Here is a 25,026-nt window from a genome sequence, read left to right as displayed (position 1 = left end):
CTGAGATTAGGAATCTGACTACCCACTACTCCCAATCCTGCCCTTAACCACTCTGCTCCACTGCCTCCTCAGCCAGCTCCCCAGGTCCCCCTGCTTACCCCACACAGCTGTCCCGGGACAAAAATGAAGTATCTGTGGGAAGGTTAAAAAAAAAAACAAAAACCCTAACTAGGATTTGTAATAGTTCCAGAAGAACAGAAGTGTGCCAAGACCAATGAGTGTCTGCCGGGCTACTGGTCAGTCACCTCGACAACAAACTGTCAATATGGGATGGTCCAAAGTCTAGTGCGGCCGGGATGTTTTATAATGAAATGAGGCTTAAATCACTTGCTGATCGATTGAGTCTTTAATCTCTTTTCCTGTTCACAGGGATCTTTGTTTGGTGCCATTACTGACCAAATTTCACCTCTAAAAATGGCTAACATTACCTAATTTAAAAAGCAACTTTCGGATGGCAACTAGACTTTTGGTGGTAAACATGATGCAGTCTATACAGAAGTCAAAACACAATGATGTACACCTGAAATTCATAGAAGGTTATAAACCAATGTTACCTCAGTAAAAAAATAATACTAAATTGTTTTTTTAAAAAGCAATTTTGTTTCATTTTCTTGGTTTAGCGAATACTAATGGCAGCATACTGGTATATGGTGACGTACATGTGCTTTGAGGTTAGACTGCCTGCCTTCACACCCCAGAAGGACTCACAATTATGTGTGCCCTTGTGAACGTGCCTTCAGCTCTCCAAGCCTCAGTTTCCTCATCTATAAAGCGGGACAACAACATCTACCTTACAGGGTTGCTGGAAGGATTAAATGGGACCGAGCACGTAAAGGGCTTAGTGTAGTTCCGGGTCCAGAACGCACGCTGAGGTAACAGACGTTGTGACTATTTCCTCTCCTTCTCTTAGATAAATTTCCTTAGGTGCTCTCTGGCACAAGAGAACTTAAGTGAAAGTCACTCAAATTGAGTCCCTGCCTCAGGCAGAATATCGATCCAAATAAAGACACACACTATCACATAAAAGAAACTCCTAAGCTTGATCTATTTGGCTCTGATTTCCCGGTCCATCCTCAGGCATAAGAAAACAAATGTAAAATATTCAAATAATTAATATTTCATAAACAAAATTACATACAGCAACATTACACACACACACACAAGTATATGTGATATATTAAGTAATGTGTCGAAGCGCGTGGGGGAATGACTGCTTAGCAGGGGAAAGCCTCAGAAAAGAAGCAGGAAGAGATGTTCAGGGCTGTCTGCATCTGCTCAGGATCTCCATATGGAACTGCATGGATAATAAAAATTTTTCTTCTTAATGATCTCAACTTTACTCTTCGTCTGTGTATAGCACACACATTAAAAAATGGATGAACTAAGTGTGTGTGAAAGGAGACACAGAGATATTTATTTTTTCCATGCTGTCTTGGGTGGATGGGTCTAGTCAGTTGTCCTTGCTGATAATCTGGAGAGGGACCACCAGGGTTGAGTGTGTAACACTGCCTCCAAACTCATTCTGGCCTAGAGTGAGACCTCCTTTCTGGGAAGCCTGCTGCTGCCTGGCAGACTTCCAGAAGGGACTGTAGCCCATTAACCGGATGAGACCAGCAAATACATCCAGAAGCAAAGAGAGAAAAAACATAATCAAGATTCAGCCTCATCTAATGTTCATGATCCTTAAAATATACATTTTGTTCGACAGAGAAAATAACTATCCATACACAAAATCTCTGCTACCCCAAATCAAGAAATGAGTCACGTCTGTTAGCAGCAAGCACAATAAATAATAAAACTCACCTGGTTTCCCCGTCTCCCTTTAAAACAATCATCCCTTGTCAGAACAGACAAAATATCTTCCATCTTAATCTCAGAAACACTGTAAAAGGAAGGGCATATCAAGGTAAACTCTTTATTCTTTCAAAAACATCCAGAATCTTGATGCATAAAACTGGCCTATTCTCAAGCTAATTAGACATAAAGTAGAAGCTATACTTTCACAGGGAAGGGAATATTTCCCTAAACCTTTAGGAATTTGGAAGGAAACTTCTATGATATTACAGGGACACATGGGGTAACATTCCCAACAATTTCCTTCCTCCCTGATGTATTTTTAAATACCCTACACTTAGAATTTCCTTTATAGGGATCATGTCATTATTTCTTAATATCTCGAATACTAAATAAGTAGGCCTGCTTAGTGATATAGCACCTTGATTGAGCAGATGATGAAATAGAAAACATTTCAGATAGTTCCTTTGTTTTATACTTTAAAAAAAAAAAAAAGGGTGGCTAAAGATCCTTAACCGTTGAGGTCAACACCTCAGTGAAGATTAACGAGTGACCCGCACCTCCCGTCCACAGCACCAGACTCTGTTCTCATCTGTCCTGAAGGATCTTCACCAACCTTGTCTCTTAATTATTAAGGGGTGAGAACCAAGTGATCTCTGATGAATCTAGAGCTATGTGCAAATGGCTGGAACCAGAATTCGGGCTTCACTCATGAACAGAAGCCATCAGGAGCTAGAACAAAACAGTCCACCCTGCCTAGCAGTGGAGTCTGGAAAGCCTACGCTTCACCCACTATTCCGTAAGGCCACAGCATCTGAATATGGGAAGTGCATGCAGAATCATGTACTAGAGACTAAGAAGGAATACGAGCTGCTGAAAAATATACTTCCCAGGGAGAAGGGGAAAGGGAAGGAGGAGTTCTGGAGGAGAAAAACAGATCATAAAGAGATAAATGATTTTCTTGTATGTTTTGTGTGTTTTTTTTTAAATATAACAGCAAATTAAAACACGAATGGCAACCTCTTATGTGGGAGAAGACAATCCTCCCCCTTTCCCCTAAAGGTTACTCTGACAAAGCTATGAATGAAAATGTCACGTCTCTGACAGCGATTTACCTGAAATGTGTCACCACTTCCCTGAACACCCCCAGCCCCCACCTCTCAACGCTCTTTCTCTGCTGCCAGCTCACAGCCTTATGGATATGTGAAATCTTTTCACAGCGGCAAGAGTCAACTGGAGAAGGCAGAGTACGTACTGAAGGGGCAGGAATCAGGGGGAAAACGCTCATGATTTCATGGAAAATCTATTTTCATATGAGAGAGAAATGTTATGGCTACTGAATTTGCCTCTTATTTATGCCTGGAAACCCGAAGGAAGGTGAAAACATAGCCCAGTCCTATCTTTTTCTTTGTGTATCTGACTTGCTTCTATTCATCACTTTTTTTCTTGAGGAAAAAAAACCAGAGAAACACAAAAGTAAAAGAAACATAAGAATTTGGGGTCAAATCTTGAAGCAGGGAGAAAGAAAAAAAGAATAAGGTCATTCACAGTCAGGGATACACAGAACTAAATATGCCACAGAAAGGCAGTTTCTCAAGTGCATGGGAGCGTGGACATTCCAGCCAGGGCTCGGCTCGTACGCTGTGTGTGTGTCCACATGACAATGGTGGGGGACCATTCACCCTAAGTGAACAGGAGTTGAGAATGAACTAGAGTGATTTACAGTTTAAAAGGGACTTCCTCCTATTCTAAGAAATGCTTCTGATGAACAAAGCAAATCTACTCTGCTTATTTATGGTTCTATCAACAGACCTGAATTACCCCACCTTACTAGGAAAAAAGAGATAAATAAATAAATTCAGGGAACTGTCTTATGCCTGATCTAAGAAATACATGTTTTGATGAAGCATTTACATTTTAATAAACCAATGATGACTTTCATGAGAAACACATTTAAAGGAGAAACAAAAAAAAGTTAAGAAGTTGGCAAACACAAAGTCAAAAAAGGAGGTAGAAACAAAGTTCTGAGCATTTAGACAAAGGCAGCATCAGCCCGGGCACCTGTCTGCTGCCCTGGGTGCTAAATTAAATTGTCAGGGTGAGCTCCCCAGTGCTCAGTGCACGAAGGCAGGCAGCAATTTGCTGTGATGGCCCTTGCTGCCCAGAGCCTCAGCCTGCCTTCCTGAATCCTCCCTGTAATTCATCAGCCATCCCTTTAGCCTGCTGCCCGCCTCTCAGGTTCTTAGGTACAAGACATACACACACTTCCTCCTCCTCCTCCTTTTTCAGTATTTAGGAGTGTACCTTGTGGATTCCAAAAATGTTCAAGTCTGCTTCTTTCCACTGCATGCTTTGCAACTAGTTCTTATTAAGTTTTTTTGTATTAGGTCAAAGAAACAGTCCATGTGTAGACATCCAACATACAGCCCTTCCTCAAACAGAACTCAGGAAGTATAACGCACGGCTGTAACATAACGACATAGATTCTGATATTGATTTAGGTCGACCACATCTAGCCCACGACACTCAGTGGTGCAGGCACGGGCACTTCAACAGGGGAATTTTCAGGGCAGAGACCAGCGAGGCTGGACTCCTACAGGACTCTCCCCCTTAAATGAATGTTCTTACACCACCCTGTATATTCTCTCCACAGAAGACCCTGCTCTCTTCCTCTGTGTATCTTCCTGTCTTTAATCTCCTGAACTTCCTCTCTGAGTCCAAGCCCCTGGCAGCACTGCGCTGTCTCCTAAAGGTGAACATTACGTTGATTTTCCCACGAAGCCGGCTGGCACACTATTTTTCCAGATGAGATCATCACAGAGGATGAGTATATTTTTATATCTTTAAAATGCATTTGGCTCAGTAATAATTCATGTTGGTATTATTATATTCCCTTTTCAATTTTAGGTTTACATTTGAACCTTTCCTAGCAATCAATTCAAATGAGTTTATTACAGAAAAATTACAGAGCAGAGAGAGGCAGAGGCACCTATGCTGATAACTTGAGCAATGGACGATTATCATTGCCTTCATAACCGTTGGTACTCATTTTCTGAGGAGGAGAGCATGTCAAAGTGAACGAGCATGGGAGAACATCCAGAGAGCAGCTGACAGGAAGGAGAGGAGAAATGTGAATTTGCAGGTCTAGAATGGAAGGTGGAAAAGACACTGTGGAGCAAGAGACAGGCTGCTAAGGTACAGTGACTATATTTCCTCTTGTGGATGACAACACACAATTCTGAAAACGCTTTCCATAGGTATACAAATTCCTGTGACACAGGTATAAAGCTATCGTCCTGTGATGGGCTCCCAGCATGTGAGAATGGGGTGAGGGAAGACAGGAGAATGGGTTACGTCGACGGGTTTTCATCTCAACCCCCCAGTATTTCTGGAGCACAACTGCCAGGTCGGGTGCCGCCCTAGACACTGAAAGGGCTGCAAAGAGAAGGACCAGCCAGCCTCCAGCCGCAGGGAACTTAGATTCCAGCTGGAGATCAGGCTGTTGGTGAAAAGTGATTGATTGCTGGATTGACATGAGATTTCTCTCACAAGTAAGATAAAATACGTATATCTTCCCAAAGAAAAATTACTCTTTCAACTGACAACTTACATTAAGATGAGACACATTAAATAAAAGGAAAACCCAAACCATCTTTATTTTGGCCCATTTGAAATTATTACCAGATTCATCAGGAGTGGGTCCCTGGCCTCCCTCAACACTGAAGGATGTAAGGCACATTTTCAGAGTAAGCCACAGTCCATAAATGTTCCTACTAGCAACCTTCAGAGTGTTGCAAAGTCTGACTGGGTGAGACAGAGAGCTCTGTAGGGTAGGAAACATGGCAGGTACTGGTCAGGACAGCCACACACAGCTCTCCAAGTGGGTGGCCTGCACTTAGTCCTGTGGTCCTCCAGACCAGGTCCCCATGCCATCTGCCTGGACATTTCAGTTCAGATTAGAATGCAACGATTTTCCTAACTCTGTACTTTAGGGAAAGAAATTCTCATAGTTTTATTGGCTGCTTTACATAAAATATAGGGCTGGGCAAAGAAAGCACCAAGAAACGAGACCCTCACATTCAGCCACAGAGCTGAGTTGTGCGCCAGTGTCACAGCGTCAGTCAGCAGCCATCGTTGCTTCCATGCATGCCGTGTATCATGTCCCACCATCTTGGGCATATATACGACTGTTCCCGTGCCTCTAAAAACATTTCATGCACCATTGTGCTATGTCTGAGCAGAAGAAATTCTTGAAATTAGATCAGAGTGAAACCTGCATGCCTTTAGAAACCCATTACTCGAACTTGTTGTTTCAGGTGCCAGAGTTTTATGGAAAACATGACAAATTCATTTCTGTGGCCCAGGTGAGTTCTTTCCTCTTTCATTATAATTACTCCTGGCCAGGTGGAGCCACTGCTTTCTCTATTTGCTTTCTTTGTCTTTCCTGAGTGAGATCAGGGTCTGACGGAAGGCCCTGACTATGCTTCCATGCTGTTAAGTCCTGCCGAGTCTGTGATCCAGGGCTGGAACTGGGGCCTCTACACGGGAGAACATGAGGGGCTGCCATTCGACTGGGCACAAATAAGATGGCGACTGGACAGTCTTGGCTGCAAGTGTATGGTGCATATTTCAACTGCCTCTAAATGATTTCTTCCCTGGGTTTATCTTCCTGGGAGAGGGGGAGTTGCGTGATGAGAACAAAGTAGTATTTTTTTCAAAGACAAATCAACTTTAAAGGTACAACAGGTTAACTGCAAGAAATAAAAATTGTGAATAAAAAAGATCTTCAAGCAGCTGGCTGTGAGGGTTGTGCACACTTATTTTACAGTAAGAGATGAAACACAGACCTCGGTCTTAAAGAAAAATGAAGCGCAACAGATCGTTCTATGACTTAGTCTGGCAACGCACAGAAAATTGTCATGTGCTGATGGTATTAAGGGTTTTAGTTTTTGCCACCGGCTATTCTGGGATTCATTTAGGGATCACAAGGGTTAATGGCTCTTCGTCAGCTTACAAGGCCCATCCACTATAAAAAGCGACAGAAAGTTAATTAGGTGAGATCAGCCGAAACCTCGTTCAGGTTTCTGACTCACTTGATTTTGTGAGAAGCCAACGAGTTGACATATTCTACCTCCGAAGGAGCCAAAATGAGCAGGCTGCTCCCATGGCAGCCAATCCGGGCGGTTCTCCCAATCCGGTGGATGTATTCAGCAGGTGAAGACGGAGCGTTGTACTAAAAAGGGTAACAAAAATGAAGGGATTCACAGATCAAGGGACTGCCATTAATTGGAAGTGCAATACCCCTCACCTGCCTCCAGGTATCCCTGGAATTAAATCCTGGTGCTATGGTTACCCTAACACAATCACAAGGAGAAGTCACTCAACCCTGAAACTCCTGGCTTCATTGGAAATAACAAGGCTCTGACACGCAAACGTGAACAGTGGCCAAGTTTCAGATAAACGAGATGTCTTCTCATCCCAATATCTCCTTTTTAATTTTACTTCTCCACAGGTCTCTTCATTTTCCTATTTGCATCTTTTCACTGTGGTGACTGTACAAGGTGAAAATGTAGGTGGGGGGGTAAACTTCTGCAGGATGACCACACGACCTTGGCCTACTTCCTTGGTAGACAAAGCAGTGGGGATGAGGCCACAGAAGATACTGGAGAGGCTAAGGAGGAAGGGGCCGATTACTCTGACCACAGAGTTAGCTCTGATGCTGGGCCACCAGGAGCTGGTCACCACTACCTTCCACTCCGTCCCAATGGAGTGGAGTTGCAGGGCAGTTGAGAGGCTTTCCCATTGCACAGGGACGTGCTTCTGCTCCCACGGACAGCATTCCTGACTTGGGGAAATGGGCAGACTCGAAAACTCAGCAGAATGGATTATCACAGCATTGGATGTTCTGTATGGCAATAACTTCATCATCATTAAAACTAACTGACCATATTTTCATTCTTTTTTTTCTTTGCTGCGACATGAATCAAAGATCAGAGGGCCAAGATGAATATATTATATTCCATATATATTATATATATATGGAATACATATATACGGAGGCCAGGCATATTCAACTAATCAATATTTACAATATAAGAAGGCTCTATGATCAATTTTGTGTGTCTGGCCCCCTACACATTAAAATTATCCTTGCCTTCTTATCTTTAATTTGCTCTGTGGCCAGCAGGAAAGAAGACACAATGCCTCTAGTCGCAAAGTGATCATCTTCAGTGAGCAGATCAGATTTACTAGCCAGTGACAGGCAAGCAATTCCACTAAAATGTGAATAAACCATGACTCACGTAAACAGGGCACGTGTCCCCTGGCCCCCACACAGAAGGGCTTAAAAATATCATTCTGCAGACTAATGAAAAGAAAAAACAAAACTAAAACCACTAGACTCTAGTGCTAACACCTGTACCCTCTGGCAAGGCGTCTAAGGATCGAGGTATGTGTAAGATGCTGTCAGGGACTTAATTGCCCCCTGCAGGTCAATGTACACGGACACGGCTCTCGGGACAGCTGAGCCATCTCCTTCTGGACACAATGAGGCCTCCCAAGGGCCCAGGTAATTCTCGTTATTTTCAGATGCTGAAACTTTGTGTGTGACATGCATTAGCCTGGGAGCAGGGGAGCCCACCCCCTCCTTCCCTTGACTGCACAATCGGGCTGTTTTGCTACAGCGTTAGGCAGCCTGGGTTAAGGAAAGTTATCAGGAGAGTTGTGCAGATAAGGCTAGTTGGTGCCTGGTTACCAGGGCAACATCCAAGAGGGTAATAATAATTATTCTACTTAAAGCCAATGCATCTACACATGATCATATATTCCTGCCTCAAGCTCACACCTTAACAATTAAAAAATTACCTGAACAATCCACTTGACTTGAGGGAGATCTAAGCCCCGAGCTGCAACATCCTTCAAAACAGAAAAAAATATGGCTTAGGACCGAGTTTCTGAACCTTTTTTGGGTCACAGATCCATTTGACAATCTAATGCAAACTATGAGGGCTCACCCCCACAAATGTGCAGGCATGTGCGCACATACACCCATTTACATACAACTTCAGGAACGCACTGAAGTCCATCTGTGGTTAAAAATTCTGATTTGGGGTTAAGTTCTACAGAACCCATTGGTGAGGCAGTCACAACCCACTTCACTAAAAGAACATAACCTGCAGGTTAGCACAAGAACTTAAACAAGTCATTATCAGTTGTGTCATGTAAGAATTCTGAAAACTTCTAGCATGTTTTACTACTTTTCCATTTTATCTGAAAAACCACTCTATGGTGAATGCATTCATCCCATACCTATCAGCAATGCCTAACAACAACATGGCTTCAAGTCGTGCTTCTGGAAGACCACCCCAAGGTATTCCCTTGGGGAGGTGAGTTGCAAAGTATTTACTGAGGATTTTGCTTATTAGCCTCAGAGAGCAGTAAGGATCAAGTAATGTCCCACCTCTTCTGACAGCTAAGTCAGAACGTAGGCACTTAACCAGACAGAGGAAAACCATAAAAGCAACAGAGATATATTTTTTTCTTTTCAGCTGGTCGCCACCTAAAGAGCAGAGACTCTGCTGTCTGGTTTCCAGTCATTCTGGCAGAAAGACTAGAAAATGGGAATCTTGCAGTCTTTATCTATAAATTTACACTTGGCATTCATCTTCAAGTGTAACAGTCATAATAAGAATATCCCCAGTCAACATTTACTGAGCAGTTACTATACACCAGACATTGTGTGGAGCATTTTACCTGCATTATTTTGATTGATCTTCAAAACAACTATTACTCCCATTTGACAGAGAGGAAACCAAAGTTCAAAGAGATTAAGTAATTTATCCAGGGACACACAGCTAAGAAGCAGAGGCAGCCCTCAAATCGAGGTCTGCTTTACTTTTCCAAGACCATATTATATTACACTGCTCCACCATCAAAAAAAGATGCCGTGTCCCTCATATGTGCTAGTGGGAAAGCAAAACAGCACAAACCCCTATGGCAGGGAATTTGGTAATATCCAGCAAAATTACATACACACTTGCCTTTTGACCTAGAGCAATCTCACTTCTAGAAATCCATCTCAAAGATACAATGGCAAAAGTACAAAATAATAAATGTACAAGGCTATTCATTTCAGCACTATTTGTAATCGCGGGTCTGATAAAAACCCCATGTCTAGCAGGAGACGGGTTGAATAAAATATGGCAATACCTACCCCATATAATAGAGTATTAAACAGCTACAAAAAAAAAAGGAATGAAGACTCCCACGTACTGATATGGAGAATCTCTAGGATTTATTTTGAATGCATATAGTATGCTTTTGTGTAAGAAATGGGGGAAATACAAATATATTTGCTCATATTTCAAAAAGAAACAATGGAGGGAAAAACCCAAAAGCTCACAGAAATAGTTACCTGTAGGGGCAGGAAGAGAACAGGGTGAGGGGACAAGGAGGGAAGCCAGACTTCCGTTCGAGGACCTTTATCATTTTGACTCTGAGACCATGTTTGACATAATTAAAAAGTAAGCCAATCAGCTGTCCAGCAGTAGGAAGGACAGAGTATCACCTAGGGCAGGTTCTTGTCAAAACAAAAACAAAACCCTAACCTGAATCTAATCAAGGGTCTAGACCTAACTGCTTGTGTAGAGGAAATGTGGGGGAGAGAGGAACAAGTTCAACCCCACTAAGAAGACACAATTAGCCAAATCTGGAACGTGGGGTATTTCAAAGGACAAATGGTCTGGTTTCTTCCACCAAAAAATTCAAGGAAAAAAAGGAGGGCAAGAGGCCAGCCCCGTGGCCTTCGGGGTGCTCTGCTTCAGCGGCCCAGGTTCAGATCCTGGGCGTGGACCTGTGCCACTCGTCAGCCATGCTGTGGCGGCAACTCACATACAAAGTAGAGGAAGATGGGCACAGATGTTAGCTCAGTGCTAATCTTCCTCAGCAAAAAAAAAAAAAGAGAGAGCAACAAAAACACACATTAAATTGACAGATAAATGGACAGATAGATCAATAGATAAACTGAGAACCACTACCTGGAAGGAGGTTCACCAAATCTGTCCACTGTGGTTATCTCTAGGTAGAGGGAGTGGGGTGATTTTTACTTTTCTCTTTGCATGTTCCTGTGTTGTTGCTTTGTTTTTTATTTAACAATGGATGCATATTATTCCCAAACTTTTATTTAGAAAAATTTAAACCTATAGAAAAGTTGGAAGAATGGTACAGTGAGCATCTGTATATCCTTCATCTAGATTCAGCAACTGCTGATCTTTGGCACATCTGCTTTCTCTTTTTCTCTCTATACACGAACGTTTTTCTGAACCATCTGAAAGTAAGTTGCAAATGTCATGACGTTTTACCCTTAAATACTTTAGCATGCATCCCTAAGTAAAAGGACATTCTTCTATATAATCACAACACCATTATCATACCTAAGAAATTAAATATTGAGAGAGTGACATCAGCATCATGGCACAGTGAGCTTCCCCCACTGAACTCTCCCCCTCTAAGACGAAAAGGATATTCATATTCCAACAGAAGCTATTCACACAACACAGGAGACGTCTGAGGCACCCAGGCAGGCGTACACCCGAGGACTGAGGTGCTGGAATCTCCAGAGTAAGTGGAAGGAGGTAGTAAGAGGAGCTCCCTTCCTTCCCCAAGGACTGCGACCCAGAGACTGAGACCATGCGGCTCTCAGAGGAGGGGGGAGGGGCGGCTCGCCTCGTGAAAAACAGCGCTCTCCAAGACCCCTCACAGCCCGAGGGCATCTGCCTACGGAGGGAGCGAAACTGTTGCGAAACTGTTGCGAGGGTAGTTTCAACAAGCTAGCCCCTCAGGAGAGCAGAGAACGACAGCAAGGTGAGAAACCTCTGAGATCGGGAAGGCGAAAGTAAGCGCAGCTCCCCTACCCGGACCGCCCAAGTGGCGCTTCAGCACAGCGGCACTTCAGCTCGGCCCCGTCCCCAGAGGCAGCGGCCCAGGGGCCCAGCCCGACCAGCAGTGGGTCGAGCCTGCACCCCTGCACCAGAGGCAGTGGCAGCTTAGTCCCCACCACGCCACAGACCCAGCTGCTCTAGCTGGACCAAGCCACGGCCCCAGCTTCCCCGGCTCCACTGTGCCACGGCCCCAGCTCTTTTGGCTGGAACGTGCCCCACCCCCAGCTCCTTCAGCTTGACCGCCCCCCCTCCCCTGGCTCCAGCTGCTTCGGCTTGGTCTGTGCGCAGGCACAGCTGACTTGGCGCCAGCAACTTCAGCCCATCGCACTCCAGTTCCAGCTTCTTCTGCCCAGCACACTCCAGTTCCGGCTTCCTCGGCCCAGGGCACTCCAGTTCCAGCTTCTTCCGCCCAGCGGCGCTCCAGCTCCTCCTTCTTCGGCTCAGCGCGTTCCAGTTCCAGCGTCTTTTGCCCAGTGCTCTCCAGTTCCAGCTTCTTTGGCCCAGCGGCACTTCAGCTGCAGCTGCTTCAACCTACCCGCACCTGAGCCCCAGCTGCTTTGGCCTAGCTGCGCTCCAGCTCCAGCTGTTTCCACACTTCCCCTCCAGCAGCGTCCACTCAGCCACAGTGCAGATCACCCAGGGGCCGACGAGAGTGCCCACGGATTGAGGCAGGCCAGAATACACAGCCCTTGACCCCCAGCCAGCGGCAGCAAGAGGAAACTGTGACCATATATTTTCACTATGAGGAAAGGTAAGCCAACACCAACAGGCACCACGCAAAAATATATTAAATCTCCAGACCAAAAGGAAAATGAGAAGCACCCAGAAGTCAACCCGAGAAAGCACAGAAATGTATAACCTTAATGACAGAGAATTCAAAAGAGCCATCATAAAAAAGCTTAATGAAATACAAGAAAACACAGACAGACAATTCAGTGAAATCAGGAGTTTCTTCACAAAAGAGACTGAAACCATAAAAAAAAAAACCATCAGAAATCTTAGAGATGAAAAACACAACAGAGGAGATAAAGAAAAATCTGGAAGCCTTAAGCACCAGAGCTGATAATATGGAGGAAATAATTAGCAGTATTGAGGAAAGCAATGCAGAAGTGCTCCAGATGGAGGAGGAGAGAGAACTAAGACTAAAAAGAAATGAAGAAACTCTCCGAGAAATATCTGACTCAATTAGGAAATCCAACATAAGGATTATAGGTATTCCAGAGGGAGAAGAGAGGGCAAAAGGAGCAGAGAACTTGTTCAAAGAAATAATATCTGAGAAAGTCCCAAATTTGGGGAAGGAGGTGGAAATACCAGTGAATGATATCAATAGATCTCCTAAATATATCAATACAAAAAGACCCTCTCCAAAGCATATAGTAGTAAAGCTGGCAAAAGTCAATGACAAAGAAAAAATATTAACGGCAGCTAGACAAAAAAAAAAATAACATACAAAGGATTTCCTATCAAGCTCTCAGCCAATTTCTCGACAGAAACTTTACAGGCTAGGAGAGAGTGGAATGATATATTCAAAATTCTGAAGGACAAAAACTTGCAGCCAAGAATACTCTATCCGGCAAAAATATCCTTCAGATATGATGCAGAAATAATAACTATCCCAGATAAACAAAAGCTAAGGGAGTTCATTGCCACAAGACCCCCACTACAAGAAGTGCTCAAGAAGGCCCTCATCCCTGAGGAAAAAAAGAGAAAGGGGATTCAAAGTTTTGAACGAGGAGGAAAATAGGTTGACAAAACCAGAAAAATTGCAGTCCTCTATCAAAACGGATTAGCAAACACTTAAGTATAAAACCAATGATCAAGGGAAGGTAAGCACCAAGCATAAATATAACCTCATCACGTTAAACACAAACTCACAACACAAGAAGGAATAAGATGTGACAACAATAACATACAAGGGGAAGAGGAAAGGGATCGAATCGACTTAGTCTAAGGGAATAAGAGGCCATCAAAAAATGGACTATCACATCCACAAGTTTTTTTATACAAACCTCCTGGTAACCACTAACCAAATAATCACAACAGAATCACATACGATAAAGAAAGAGAAAACTAAGAGAACTCCCATAGAATTAGCAAACTGCATTGGTAATCTGAAACACATGGGACGAGAAACAAAAGAAATGCAAAAGAACCTGAAAAAGAGTGATAAAATAACAACAAGCCCCCATGTATCAATAATTACCCTAAATGTAAATGGACTGCACTCTTCAATCAAAAGACACAGAGTGGTGGGATGGATTAAAAAACAAGACCCAACAATATGCTGCCTCCAGGAAACTCATCTCAGCTCTAAAGACAAACACAGGCTCAGAGTGAAAGGATGGAAGACAACACTCCAAGCTAATGGCAAACAAAAGAAAGCAGGTGTTGCCATACTTATATCAGACAAAGTTGACTTCAAGATAAAACAGGTAATGAGAGACAAAGAGGGGCATTATATAATGATAAAAGGGACACTCTACCAAGAGGACATATCACTTTTAAATATATATGTGCCCAATACACGAGCACCAAGGTACATAAAGCAACTATTAACAAACCTAAAAGGATATATTAACAACAACACAATAATAGTAGGGGATCTTAACACCCCACTCTCATCAATGGACAGATCATCCAGACAGAAAATATATAAGGAAATAATGGACCTAAACAAAAAACTAGATGAGATGGACTTAACAGATATATACAGAGCATTCCATCCACACACAGCATATTACACTTTCTTCTCAAGAGCGCATAGAACATTCTCAAGAATAGACCATATTTTGGGAAACAAGGCATGCTTATATAAATTTAAGAAGATTGAAATCATAACAAGCATCTTTTCAGACAATAATGCCATGAAGTTAGAAATCAACTACAAGGAAAAAACTGGGAAAGTGACAAAGCTGTGGAGACTCAACAACATGCTACGAAACCACCAATGGATCATTGATGAAATTAAAGGAGAAATCAAAGCATATTTGGAGACAAATGAAAATGAAAATACACCGTACCAACTCATATGGGATGCAGCAAAAGCGATCCTGAGAGGGAAACTCATAGCAATACAGGCCCACCTTAACAAACAAGAAAAAGCCCAAATAAGCAACCTCAAACTACGCCTAACAGAATTAGAAAAAGAGGATCAAACAAAGCCTAAAGTCAGCAGAAGGAGGGAAATAATAAAAATCAGAGCAGAAATAAAAGAAATTGAAATTAAGAAAACAGTAGAAAGGATCAATGAAACAAAAAACTGGTTCTTTGAGAAGATAAACAAAATTGACAAACCCTTAGCCAGACTCACCAAGAAAAAGAGAGAGAAGGCTCAAATAAACAAAATTAGAAATGAAAAAGGAGAAATTACAACAGATACCACAGAAATACAAAAGATTATAAGAGAATACTATGAAAAACTATATGCCAACAAATTGGACAATCTAGAAGAAATGGATAAATTCCTAGACTCATACAACCTTCCAAAACTGAATCAAGAAGAAATAGAGAGCCTGAATAGACCAATCATAAGTAAAGAGATTGAAACAGTAATCAAAAACCTCCCAAAAAATAAAAGTCCAGGACCAGATGGCTTCTCTGGAGAATTTTACCAAACATTCAAAGAAGACTTAATACCTATCCTTCTCAAACTATTCCAAAAAATAGAGGAAGCTGGAACACTTCCCAACACATTCTACGAGGCCAACATCACCCTGATACCAAAGCCAGGCAAAGACAATACTAAGAAGGAAAACTACAGACCAATATCCCTGATGAACATAGATGCAAAAATCCTCAACAAAATATTGGCAAACCGAATACAGCAATACAGTAAAAAGATCATACACCATGATCAAGTGGGATTTATACCAGGGACACAGGGATGGTTCAACATCCACAAATCAATCAATGTGATATACCACATTAACAAAACGAGGAATAAAAACCACATGATCATCTCAATAGATGCAGAGAAGGCTTTTGACAAGATCCAACATCCACTTATGATAAAAACTCTCAACAAAATGGGTATAGAAGGAAAGTACCTTAACATAATAATGGCCAGATATGACAAACCCACAGCCAACATCATACTCAATGGGGAAAAACTGAAAGCCATCCCTCTGAAAACAGGGACAAGACAAGGGTGCCCACTCTCGCCACTCTTATTCAACACAGTACTGGAGGTTCTGGCCAGAGCAATTAGGCAAGAAAAAGGAATAAAAGGAATCCAAATAGGCAATGAAGAAGTGAAACTCTCACTGTTTGCAGATGACATGATCTTATATATAGAAAACCCTAAAGAATCCATTGGAAAACTATTAGAAATAATCAACAACTACAGCCAAGTGGCAGGGTACAAAATCAACTTACAGAAATCAGTTGCATTTCTATATACCAACAACGAACTAACAGAAAGAGAACTCAAGAAGACAATCCCATTTACAATTGCAACAAAAAGAATAAAATATCTAGGAGTAAATTTAACCAAGGAAGTGAAAGACCAATACAATGAAAACTATAAGATCTTATTGAGCGAAATCAATGATGACATAAAGAAATGGAAAAATATTCCATGCACGTTGATTGGAAGAATAAACATAGTTAAAATGTCCATACCACCTAAAGCACTCTACAGATTCAATGCAACCCCAATCAGAATCCCAAGGACATTCTTCACAGAAATAGAACAAAGGATACTAACATTCATATGGGGCAACAAAAGACCCCGTATAGCTAAAGCAATCCTGAAAAAGAAGAACAAGGCTGGAGGCATCATAATCCCTGACTTCAAAACATACTACAAAGTGATAGTAATTAAAACAGCATGGCACTGGTACAAAAACAGACATACAGATCAATGGGACAGAATTGAAAGTCCAGAAATAAAACCTCATATCTATGGGCAGCTAATCTTTGACAAAGGAGCTAAGGACATACAGTGGAGAATGGAAAGTCTCTTCAATAAATGGTGCTGGGAAAACTGGACAGCCACTTGCAAAAGATTGAAAGTAGACCACCTTCTTTCGCCATACACAAAAATTAACTCAAAATGGATCAAAGACCTGAAGGTGAGACCTGCAACTATAAAACTCCTGGAGGAAATACAGGTAGTACACTACTTGCCATCAGCCATAAAGGGATCTTCTTGAATTCCATGTCTACTCAGATAAGGGAAACAAAAGAAAAAATAAACAAATGGGACTTCATCAGATTAAAGAGCTTCTACAAGGCAAATGAAACCAGGATCAAAATGAATAGGGAACCCCCCAGCTGGGAAAAAATATTTGCAAACCGTATGTCTGACAAGGGATTAATCTCCATAATATATAAAGAACTCACACAACTGAATAACAAAAAAACAAACAACCCAATCAAAAAATGGGCAGAGGAAATGAACAGACACTTCTCCAGAGAAGATATACAGATGGCCAATAGGCACATGAAAAGATGCTCAACATCACTAGTCATCAGGGAAATGCAAATCAAAACCGCACTAAGATATCACCTTACACCCGTCAGAATGGCTATAATCACCAAGACAAAAAGCAACAAATGCTGGAGAGGCTGTGGAGAAATGGGAACCCTAATCCACTGCTGGTGGGAATGCAAACTGGTGCAGCCTCTATGGAAAACAGTATGGAGATTCCTCAAAAAATTAAAAATAGAAATACTTATGATCCAGCTACCCCACTACTGGGTATCTACCCAACAAACCTGAAATCAACAATCCAAAGAGGCTTATGCACCCCTATGTTCATCGCAGCATTATTCACTATAGCCAAGACATGGAAGCAACCCAAGTGTCCCTCGACTGATAAATGGATAAAGAAGATGTGGTACATATATACCATGGAATACTACTCAGCCATAAAGAAAGACAAAACCGTCCCATTTGCAACAACATGGATGGACCTGGAGAGTATTATGCTAAGTGAAATAAGCCAGAAAGAGAAAGACAAACAGGGCATGATTTCACTCATATGTGGAAGATAAACCAACACATGCACAGATAGAACTGTTTGGTGGTTACCAGGGGCTAGGGGGGTGGGTGGTGGACACAAGGGGTGGAGGGATGCACTTATATGGTGACTGATAAACAATAATGTACAACAAAAATTTCACAATAAAAAAAAATTTAATATTAAATAACCTTATTTTCTCATGATCAGTCCATATTCAAATTTCCCCAACTGTACTGAAGATAACTTTTATAGTTGTTTTTCTGTCCCAATCCAGGATTGAATCATAGATCATGCATCCTATTTTTATTATATTCCTCTAGACTTCCTTAATCTAGAATGGTATCCCTGCCCTTTATTGACTTATTTAGTTTTTCGATTAACTTTCTTTTTTTTTTTAAAGATTTTATTTATTTATTTTTTCCCCCGAAAGCCCCAGCAGATTGTTGTATGTCATAGCTGTACATCCTTCCAGTTGCTGTACGTGGGACGCGGCCTCAGCACGACCATAGAGGCGGTGCGTCGGTGCGCGCCCGGGATCCAAACCCGGGCCGCCACCAGCGGAGCGCGCGCACCTAACCGCTAAGCCACGGGCCGGCCCTCGATTAACTTTCAATGTTGAAGAGTCCAGGTGTCTTGAGGAACACCCCAGAATCTGGATTTGTCTGTTTCCTCATGGTAAGACTAAGGTGAAGTACTCTGGCAGAAAGACACCAGGGTGGTGTATACTTGTGAGTGTTATGATACAGGGAGATGCACTAGGGCAGTATGTCCATAGCATCCTGGTGATGCTATGTTCAATCACTGGAGTGAGTGCCGTCCACCAGCTCTCTGCATCGTATAGGTACCTTTCTTCTTTGTAACTAATAAGTAAACTGGGGAGTGAAACTTTGAGACTGTTTCCCAAAACCTTTTGCCCAATAGTTGTAGCATGTGTTGATGCTGCTTGTCCCTATCAGTTCTTACCCTGACGGCTGCAAAATGATGACTTTGTATGTCTATCATTCGTTACTTCCATTTGATCGCTGGCATTCTTCTGTAAAGGACAGCTCTCCTCCCTCTCTCCTCACTTTTAAGTATCACTAAGGATTTATATGTATAAAGTGTTTTTGAAAAATAATCTTATGCAAAGTTTCTGCAAGAAGTAGGTTAAAACAATCATTTCCTATCCCCCAGGATTAGAGGCAGGACCCGAGGAAGATATGTCCCACCATCATCTAACTCACTCAGAAGGACCACTGAGGGTGAGTCAGGATTTGTCTGCCTTCACTCTGATTACATCTGTGATTTGCTGGTTTCCTCTGAATGGTGGCTAGGCTGCATTTATAAACTGTTAAGCAGAAGTCTAATGTACTAACAGTGTGTCGAGCGCCCATGAAGTGTCTTCAGACAGCTCCCACACGCCCTGAAAGCTGAAGGCTGATGTTCCAGAACCGATGGCTCTGAGAACACAACTTCGAGTGTGCTCTATCTGAAGGGGAGCAGGAACTGCTTTCTATACTACCCATGGTTGACGTCTTTAGAAAAACTGACGGCTTCTTCAATCTGCTAAGTTCTTGTTAAGAAATGATTTATTTTATTTGAGTGCTCTGCAGTGGGAGACGTGTGTAGACAACGGACTGCCTGAGCTTTACAGATAGGCTTTGTAAAAAATTTAACACTCATTGGTTTAGTAAATTCAACCAAGAAACACATATAAAACTCTAAAACAGCAAATGATGTTCATGAAATTCACTCTGAGTACAAACACGCTGAAAGAGTGCATTAGGAAGAATACCAAGAGCCTCTCACTGGGATGGTTCAAGGTCCTATTTCCCAACTGGGCGATCTAGCTCAGAACAACTGGCTGAGATACAATCTTCCCACCTCCCACTACTTCTTGGGGTAGGGTAGGGGAACCTCACTGACAGCCAACCACTGCTTGGACTCAATCTGGCTATTTCTTTAAGTACTTCTTCCTAGTCTCAGCCGAGGTTACCACAGAGAATAGGAGAAACGAATAATCTTATAATAAGGGAACAGAGAGAACTGTACTCCAAGCCATACGATCTGGGCAAGTCAACTCAGCTCTCTGAGCCTCAGTTTACCCACCTATAAAATGACTATAAGGGCCGGCTCCGTGGCTTAGCGGTTAAGGGCGTGCGCTCTGATGCTGGCGGCCCGGGTTCGGATCCCGGGCGCGCCCCAAGGCACCACTTCTCCGTCCAACACGAGGCCGAGTCCCACGTACAGCAACTAGAAGGATGTGAACCTACGACATGCAACTGTCTACTGGGGCTTTGGGGGGAAAAAAAATGAATAAATAAAATCTAAAAAAAAAAAAAAAAATAAAATAAAATAAAATGACTATAAGATCTACCCTATTTATCTCATGAGGCTGTTGTGAATATCAAATGAGACAGTGTAGGCCAAAAGTGTTTTGAGAATTATAAATCTATTCCACTTCATGATGAAGTAAGACTTGGTATGGTGGCAATTAGGCAGTGATTTAAAAGTCTCTTCACTCTCTTTCTCCCTCACACCTCATTCACCCCACCTGGGCAGAGGACACAGAGAAGCAGGAGACTGCTCAATCTTCCTGGAATGCCGTCAACCAGCTGCACCAGATCACAGGAAAATGACCTGCCGAAGATTCAGCGAAGCCTTCAGTTCCCTGCCCACCCTTAGAACTTAGATCCAGCCCAACTGTATTCTTTTAACCTAATTAGGGCAAAAGAATTGCTAAAGTCAGTTCTGAAAGACACTCGACAGCGAGGCCTTGAAGGCCCTGGGCTTGACAATTGGCTGCCTCCATGAGACCAAGGAGTACAGATGGAAGGCAGCTTGCTCAGGTGCCAGCCTGTCAGTTGGATTAAAATGACTCATTTATTTACCCAAGAACCTCACAAAGTGCTTTTACTAACAGTGAGAGGGGGCCTGCCGGCTCTCTGAGCAAGGGACGCAGCAAATTCGCCTCTGCCGCCTTCCCGGCCTGCCAAAAGTCATTATTGCCGTGTGTGGAAAGCCATCAGCGGGGTACAGGCCCCCGTTGTCCGGGTGACAGATTGGGCTGCGTAATCAGAGGAGGAAGGAGAGAGTGCAGAAGCTGTCAGAGGCGAGAGATCTTGGCTGGAGCCGCCAAAAAACTGGCAACATGAGTTAGCGTAATGGAGTAAACAGTCAACCATCTCCAAATGATCCTGCCATTAACACTAATGAAATAAAGGAGAAAAGATCAACTTTACCTAAAAAGCTACCCCAGAGAAAACCAAGAAAGTCTCCACTTATTTTGGGTAGTGAATTGACATTCTTGTGACTCACACAGCCTCACTCCTTTGTCTCGTAGCCTCCTGGCACGGTGGAAATTCCCTAGGAGGAGAGGAAATTAAGAACTGCACAGACATAACAGTTTGCTTCAAGCAAAAAAAAAAAAACAAAAAAAGAGACAGTGGAGGAAAGCAGCACAGATGATTTAGGTATCTTCTGGAAAAGAAAGCATGTGCTGGACAACCACGATATATCCCAACGGATAATCAGCCAGCAGACCCAGGTGGAGCTGCAGGTGCCTCTCCTTGCTGGGGACAAGGTGACTGCACTGCACTTATCCAGGGACAACCAGGGAGCACCACATGCACCAACAGAAAGCCTAGTGTCAGCCTTAAAACCAGAGATAGCTTGGAAACACCAATTTCCAGTCACTCAGTGGTATTTCTCTTTATCAACTCATCAACATAACAATGGTGTTAAAAACCACACCCCCTTCCTTCGGCTTAGGGTGATTTCTTCACAACAGTAGGAGATATTTTGTAGATAATCCAACCCCCTATATCTGATTCTTTTGATTTCTTAATTCTATTTGGGAAAGTGGGCTTTGAACTTTCAAATGACTCCTTCCTGCTTCCCTCCTTCACTTGGCTTCTTCTTAGATCTAATTTTCTAGAGGACACAAAATTACGTTTCAGATATGTAAAGACTTCTCTTTCACAAACTGGTCTCTCCTTCCCGACTACCCTTTACCTCTACCTAGACTCCACCTCACCGTGGTCACGTGTTTATTGAGAACCCACAGTATCAAGAGCCATGTATCAGGTCCTGAAAGAGGTGCATGGAATTAAAAAGGTCCTTGCTTTTAAGATGTTTATAATTAAGATGAAAGAAAACACACACACACGTGCACACATGCATATGCATACCTTAACTGTCCCTAATAACAGGAAAGATAGCAGGGAGGAAATGGGGTGGGAGAAGGGATTTTCTAGCAGTAAAGGAAATAAAGTAATTGTAAGCTTTTGTCTGGTTACACCACAGTTCCCAACTTTCCATAGAGACATTCAGTCTTCTGGCCTCGTTAAAACGATCCTGGGATGATAAATCAAAATGGCAAAAAATATGGTATAAAGGGGAAAAATCCCCACGCCAACAATTAACAACATGATTCCTCTTTATCAAAAGAAGCCAGTTCTCCATCTGCCTCGTCCTGACGTGGTCCCGTTCCTCATTAACACTACGGAGGCTCCTGGAGAGCACTCAGAGAGCCTGGCAAGCAACAGGCTGCTGAAAAGGATGCAGAGTGACAATATCTCCCCCAACCCAGGCATGATCTATTACAGCATGTCTCATGTGCCCCACAGCTCTCAAACGCCAGAAGTGTCAGGCTAAAGCAAACATACATGGCAGAGGCAGAAGGAATCCTGAGAGAGCGAATGAAGAACTTCTCATCCCCAGAGAACCTGCTCGTATCCTGGCTTAGAAATGGAGGGAAATGAGCCCCCACCGAGCTCTTCTCCAGCAGTCTTCATGCAGAGTAAAGAAAAGATGAGACTGGCAGAGGATCAGTGTACTGGAAGTGACCTGGACAAGCACATGAACATGGCCCAAGAGGTTTTCGAGAAATCAGACTGTGGGCAAGTGAAAGTTTGTTTTCCATGGGGCACCCAGGACTGGCAGGGGGCAGGGCATGAGGGGTGCCTTGCTTTGCCAAGTCAATGGCACTCTCTTGTCTAGCTGACATCACTTGCCTACAGGTACCAGCCAGACAGAACAAGGAACGTCATCGATGCTTTTGACCCCATTGAGAATTACATTTCAGAATTATCTTTTCTTCCGTGTAGAGCTACTAAAAAATGAAAACCAAAACCAAAACAAACCAAAAAATTGAACTTCAAATACCTGGAGTTTTCTTTGAGACTTAGAGCTCACCCATGTCTGTAAAACACAGTGGCATTTGTACACCAGGAGACTCGACAATTTCCCACCAAGGACAATCCTGCATCTTAAGGATCAAAGATAAAACATTTTGTTTAGGGCTGGCCCTGTGGCTTAGCGGTTAAGTGTGCGCGCTCCACTGCTGGTGGCCTGGGTTCGATCCCGGGGCACACTGACGCACCGCTTCTCCGGCCATGCTGAGGCTGCGTCCCACATACAGCAACTAAGAAGGGTGTGCAGCTATGACATACAACTATCTACTGGGGCTTTGTGGTGGGGGGACGACATTTTGTTTAGATCTTAACCCAAACTCCAACACAACACAGGTTCCTACCGCCTTCTGTTTCAATACAGACAATCTACAACACTCACTCTTGAGATAGCACCATATATATGAAAAAGTGAACTTATTCCCAATGGGCAAGTATATCAATCTCAGCCTGTCACTGGTGGTTTTCAACATTGAGTTTCCTGGTCCCAAACTATCTACCCATTCAATCCACAAACACCAAGTGCCTACTGTGCGCCTGCTCCGTGCCAGACACTGTGACAGAACTGCGCAGCCCCTATCTTCGTGAGCTAGCAATCTGGTGGAAGACACCTAGACCCAGTATGATGAGCATTATAAAGTAATGCAGGTGCACTGGGAGTGCCTAATGAAGAAGAACTGGGGCTCAGCAGTCTGTTTCCTGAAAAAAAAAGGAACTTAAGCTGAGACCTACGTAAGGGTCAAAGTCAGGGTAGGGTGTCCCATGCAGAGGGAACATACGCACCAAGGCCCCAAGGCCAGAAAAAGCAAGAATGACACATTCAAAGAGCTAAAAGAGGGGCCTGCTTGGCTGCGGGGTAAGGAGCAAGGAGGACAGGGGGGAAAGAGGAGACAGGAAGGAGTCAGGTTCCAGAAAGAATTATTGGACATGATACGGACTTTTGACAAATTTTATCAAGTAGATGATTTGGAGTTGTCTTCACTTTATACCCGGCATTTAAAGATGGTTTTAGAGCAAACCCAAGCATCTGACTTGTGGGTGGGCTTCGTAAAGGGAAGGCCTGCCTGGTCAGACACAGCTCTCATTAGGAGCCAGCATTCCCACAGTAACTGCTCTCAGGTCGGAACAACCAGAGTTGGCAGAGCCGCTGTTTGCCACACGTGTGAGAATCAGCACACCAGGGTAAGCAGGTGACCAGGTAGGCCAACTTGTATAAGCCCATACATATATACACACAAGAAACAAACCTGCACTCACCCCAAAACTCTAAATTTAGAAAGAGAAAAGCCTCTATTACCTTTCAAACTGAATATAAAGTAAGAGGTCCTTAAAAAGTAACTACAGGGGCCAGCCTGGTGGCATAGTAGTTAGGTTCGCACGCTCCACTTTGGCAGCCCGGGGTTTGCAGCTTTGGATCCTGGGCGTGGACCTACACATCACTTACCAAGCCACGCTGTGGCAGACGTCCCACATATAAAGTAGGGGAAGATGGGCATGGATGTTAGGCCACACAGTCTTCCTCAGCAGAGAGAGGAGGACGGGCAACTGAGGTTAGCTCAGGGCTAACCTTCCTCACCAAAAAACAAGTAACTGCTTAAGTGAGGCCTAGACAGGTATTCAAATAGCTAAATGTCTTTGTTTCCACCCAGCACTTGTTCATTGGATTACTCAACTTCTAGTGCCATTTCATGACTGTGTATACAAGGATTTCTCAAATAACCAGCTAGGGATTTAGTTACATCATCCAAGATGGCACAAACAGAGAAGGTATTTTAATCTTGGGAGCGAGCAAAGGTGTGAGTTTTCGATCTCGAATGAGCGCAAGAGATGGGCATAAAAAAGGTCAGTGCTGTGCTGGAGGAGGCAGCTATCCAAGACCGCAAAGACTGAGGCCGAAGGAACTGGCCCTGAAGATTGTAGGGCAAATGATAGTTTTGGACAATAGCAAATAAAAGCTGTCCAAGTGTATCTATTTTCCACTAAGAGAAGACGAGCAGAGGCAAGTAGAGTGATTTTGTTGTGGAAAGACTTTCTCAGCTCTAATTACTCCCGATAGCTGTAATTTACAAGTTTGGGGGGACAGAAATCGCCAAGATTCACACGTTTTCAGACCAACAGCTGTCACTATTAGTGAGCAAATCGCCAAGTCTTCTGCAC

The 25,026-nt window shown here is 43.1% G+C and overlaps 1 protein-coding gene across 2 annotated transcripts in view; it reads right to left on the bottom strand.

The window, feature by feature from the left end:
* Positions 1-25,026, bottom strand: part of DDX31 (DEAD-box helicase 31) — a 78,407-nt gene that overhangs the window by 28,550 nt on the left and 24,831 nt on the right. For both annotated transcript variants that reach the window (XM_087418866.1, XM_087418865.1), the window contains exons 15-17: positions 8,659-8,709; positions 6,888-7,027; positions 1,804-1,882 (exon numbers count right to left, since the gene is read on the bottom strand). In XM_087418866.1, the coding sequence (XP_087274992.1) occupies positions 1,804-1,882; positions 6,888-7,027; positions 8,659-8,709 (270 nt within the window). The remainder of the gene's footprint in view (positions 1-1,803; positions 1,883-6,887; positions 7,028-8,658; positions 8,710-25,026) is intronic.

This window comes from Ceratotherium simum, chromosome 29 (genome assembly GCF_057802395.1).
Source record: "Ceratotherium simum simum isolate JZ-2026a chromosome 29, ASM5780239v1, whole genome shotgun sequence".
Taxonomy (NCBI): Eukaryota; Metazoa; Chordata; class Mammalia; order Perissodactyla; family Rhinocerotidae; genus Ceratotherium; species Ceratotherium simum.
This window is presented reverse-complemented; position numbering and strand designations above follow the sequence as displayed.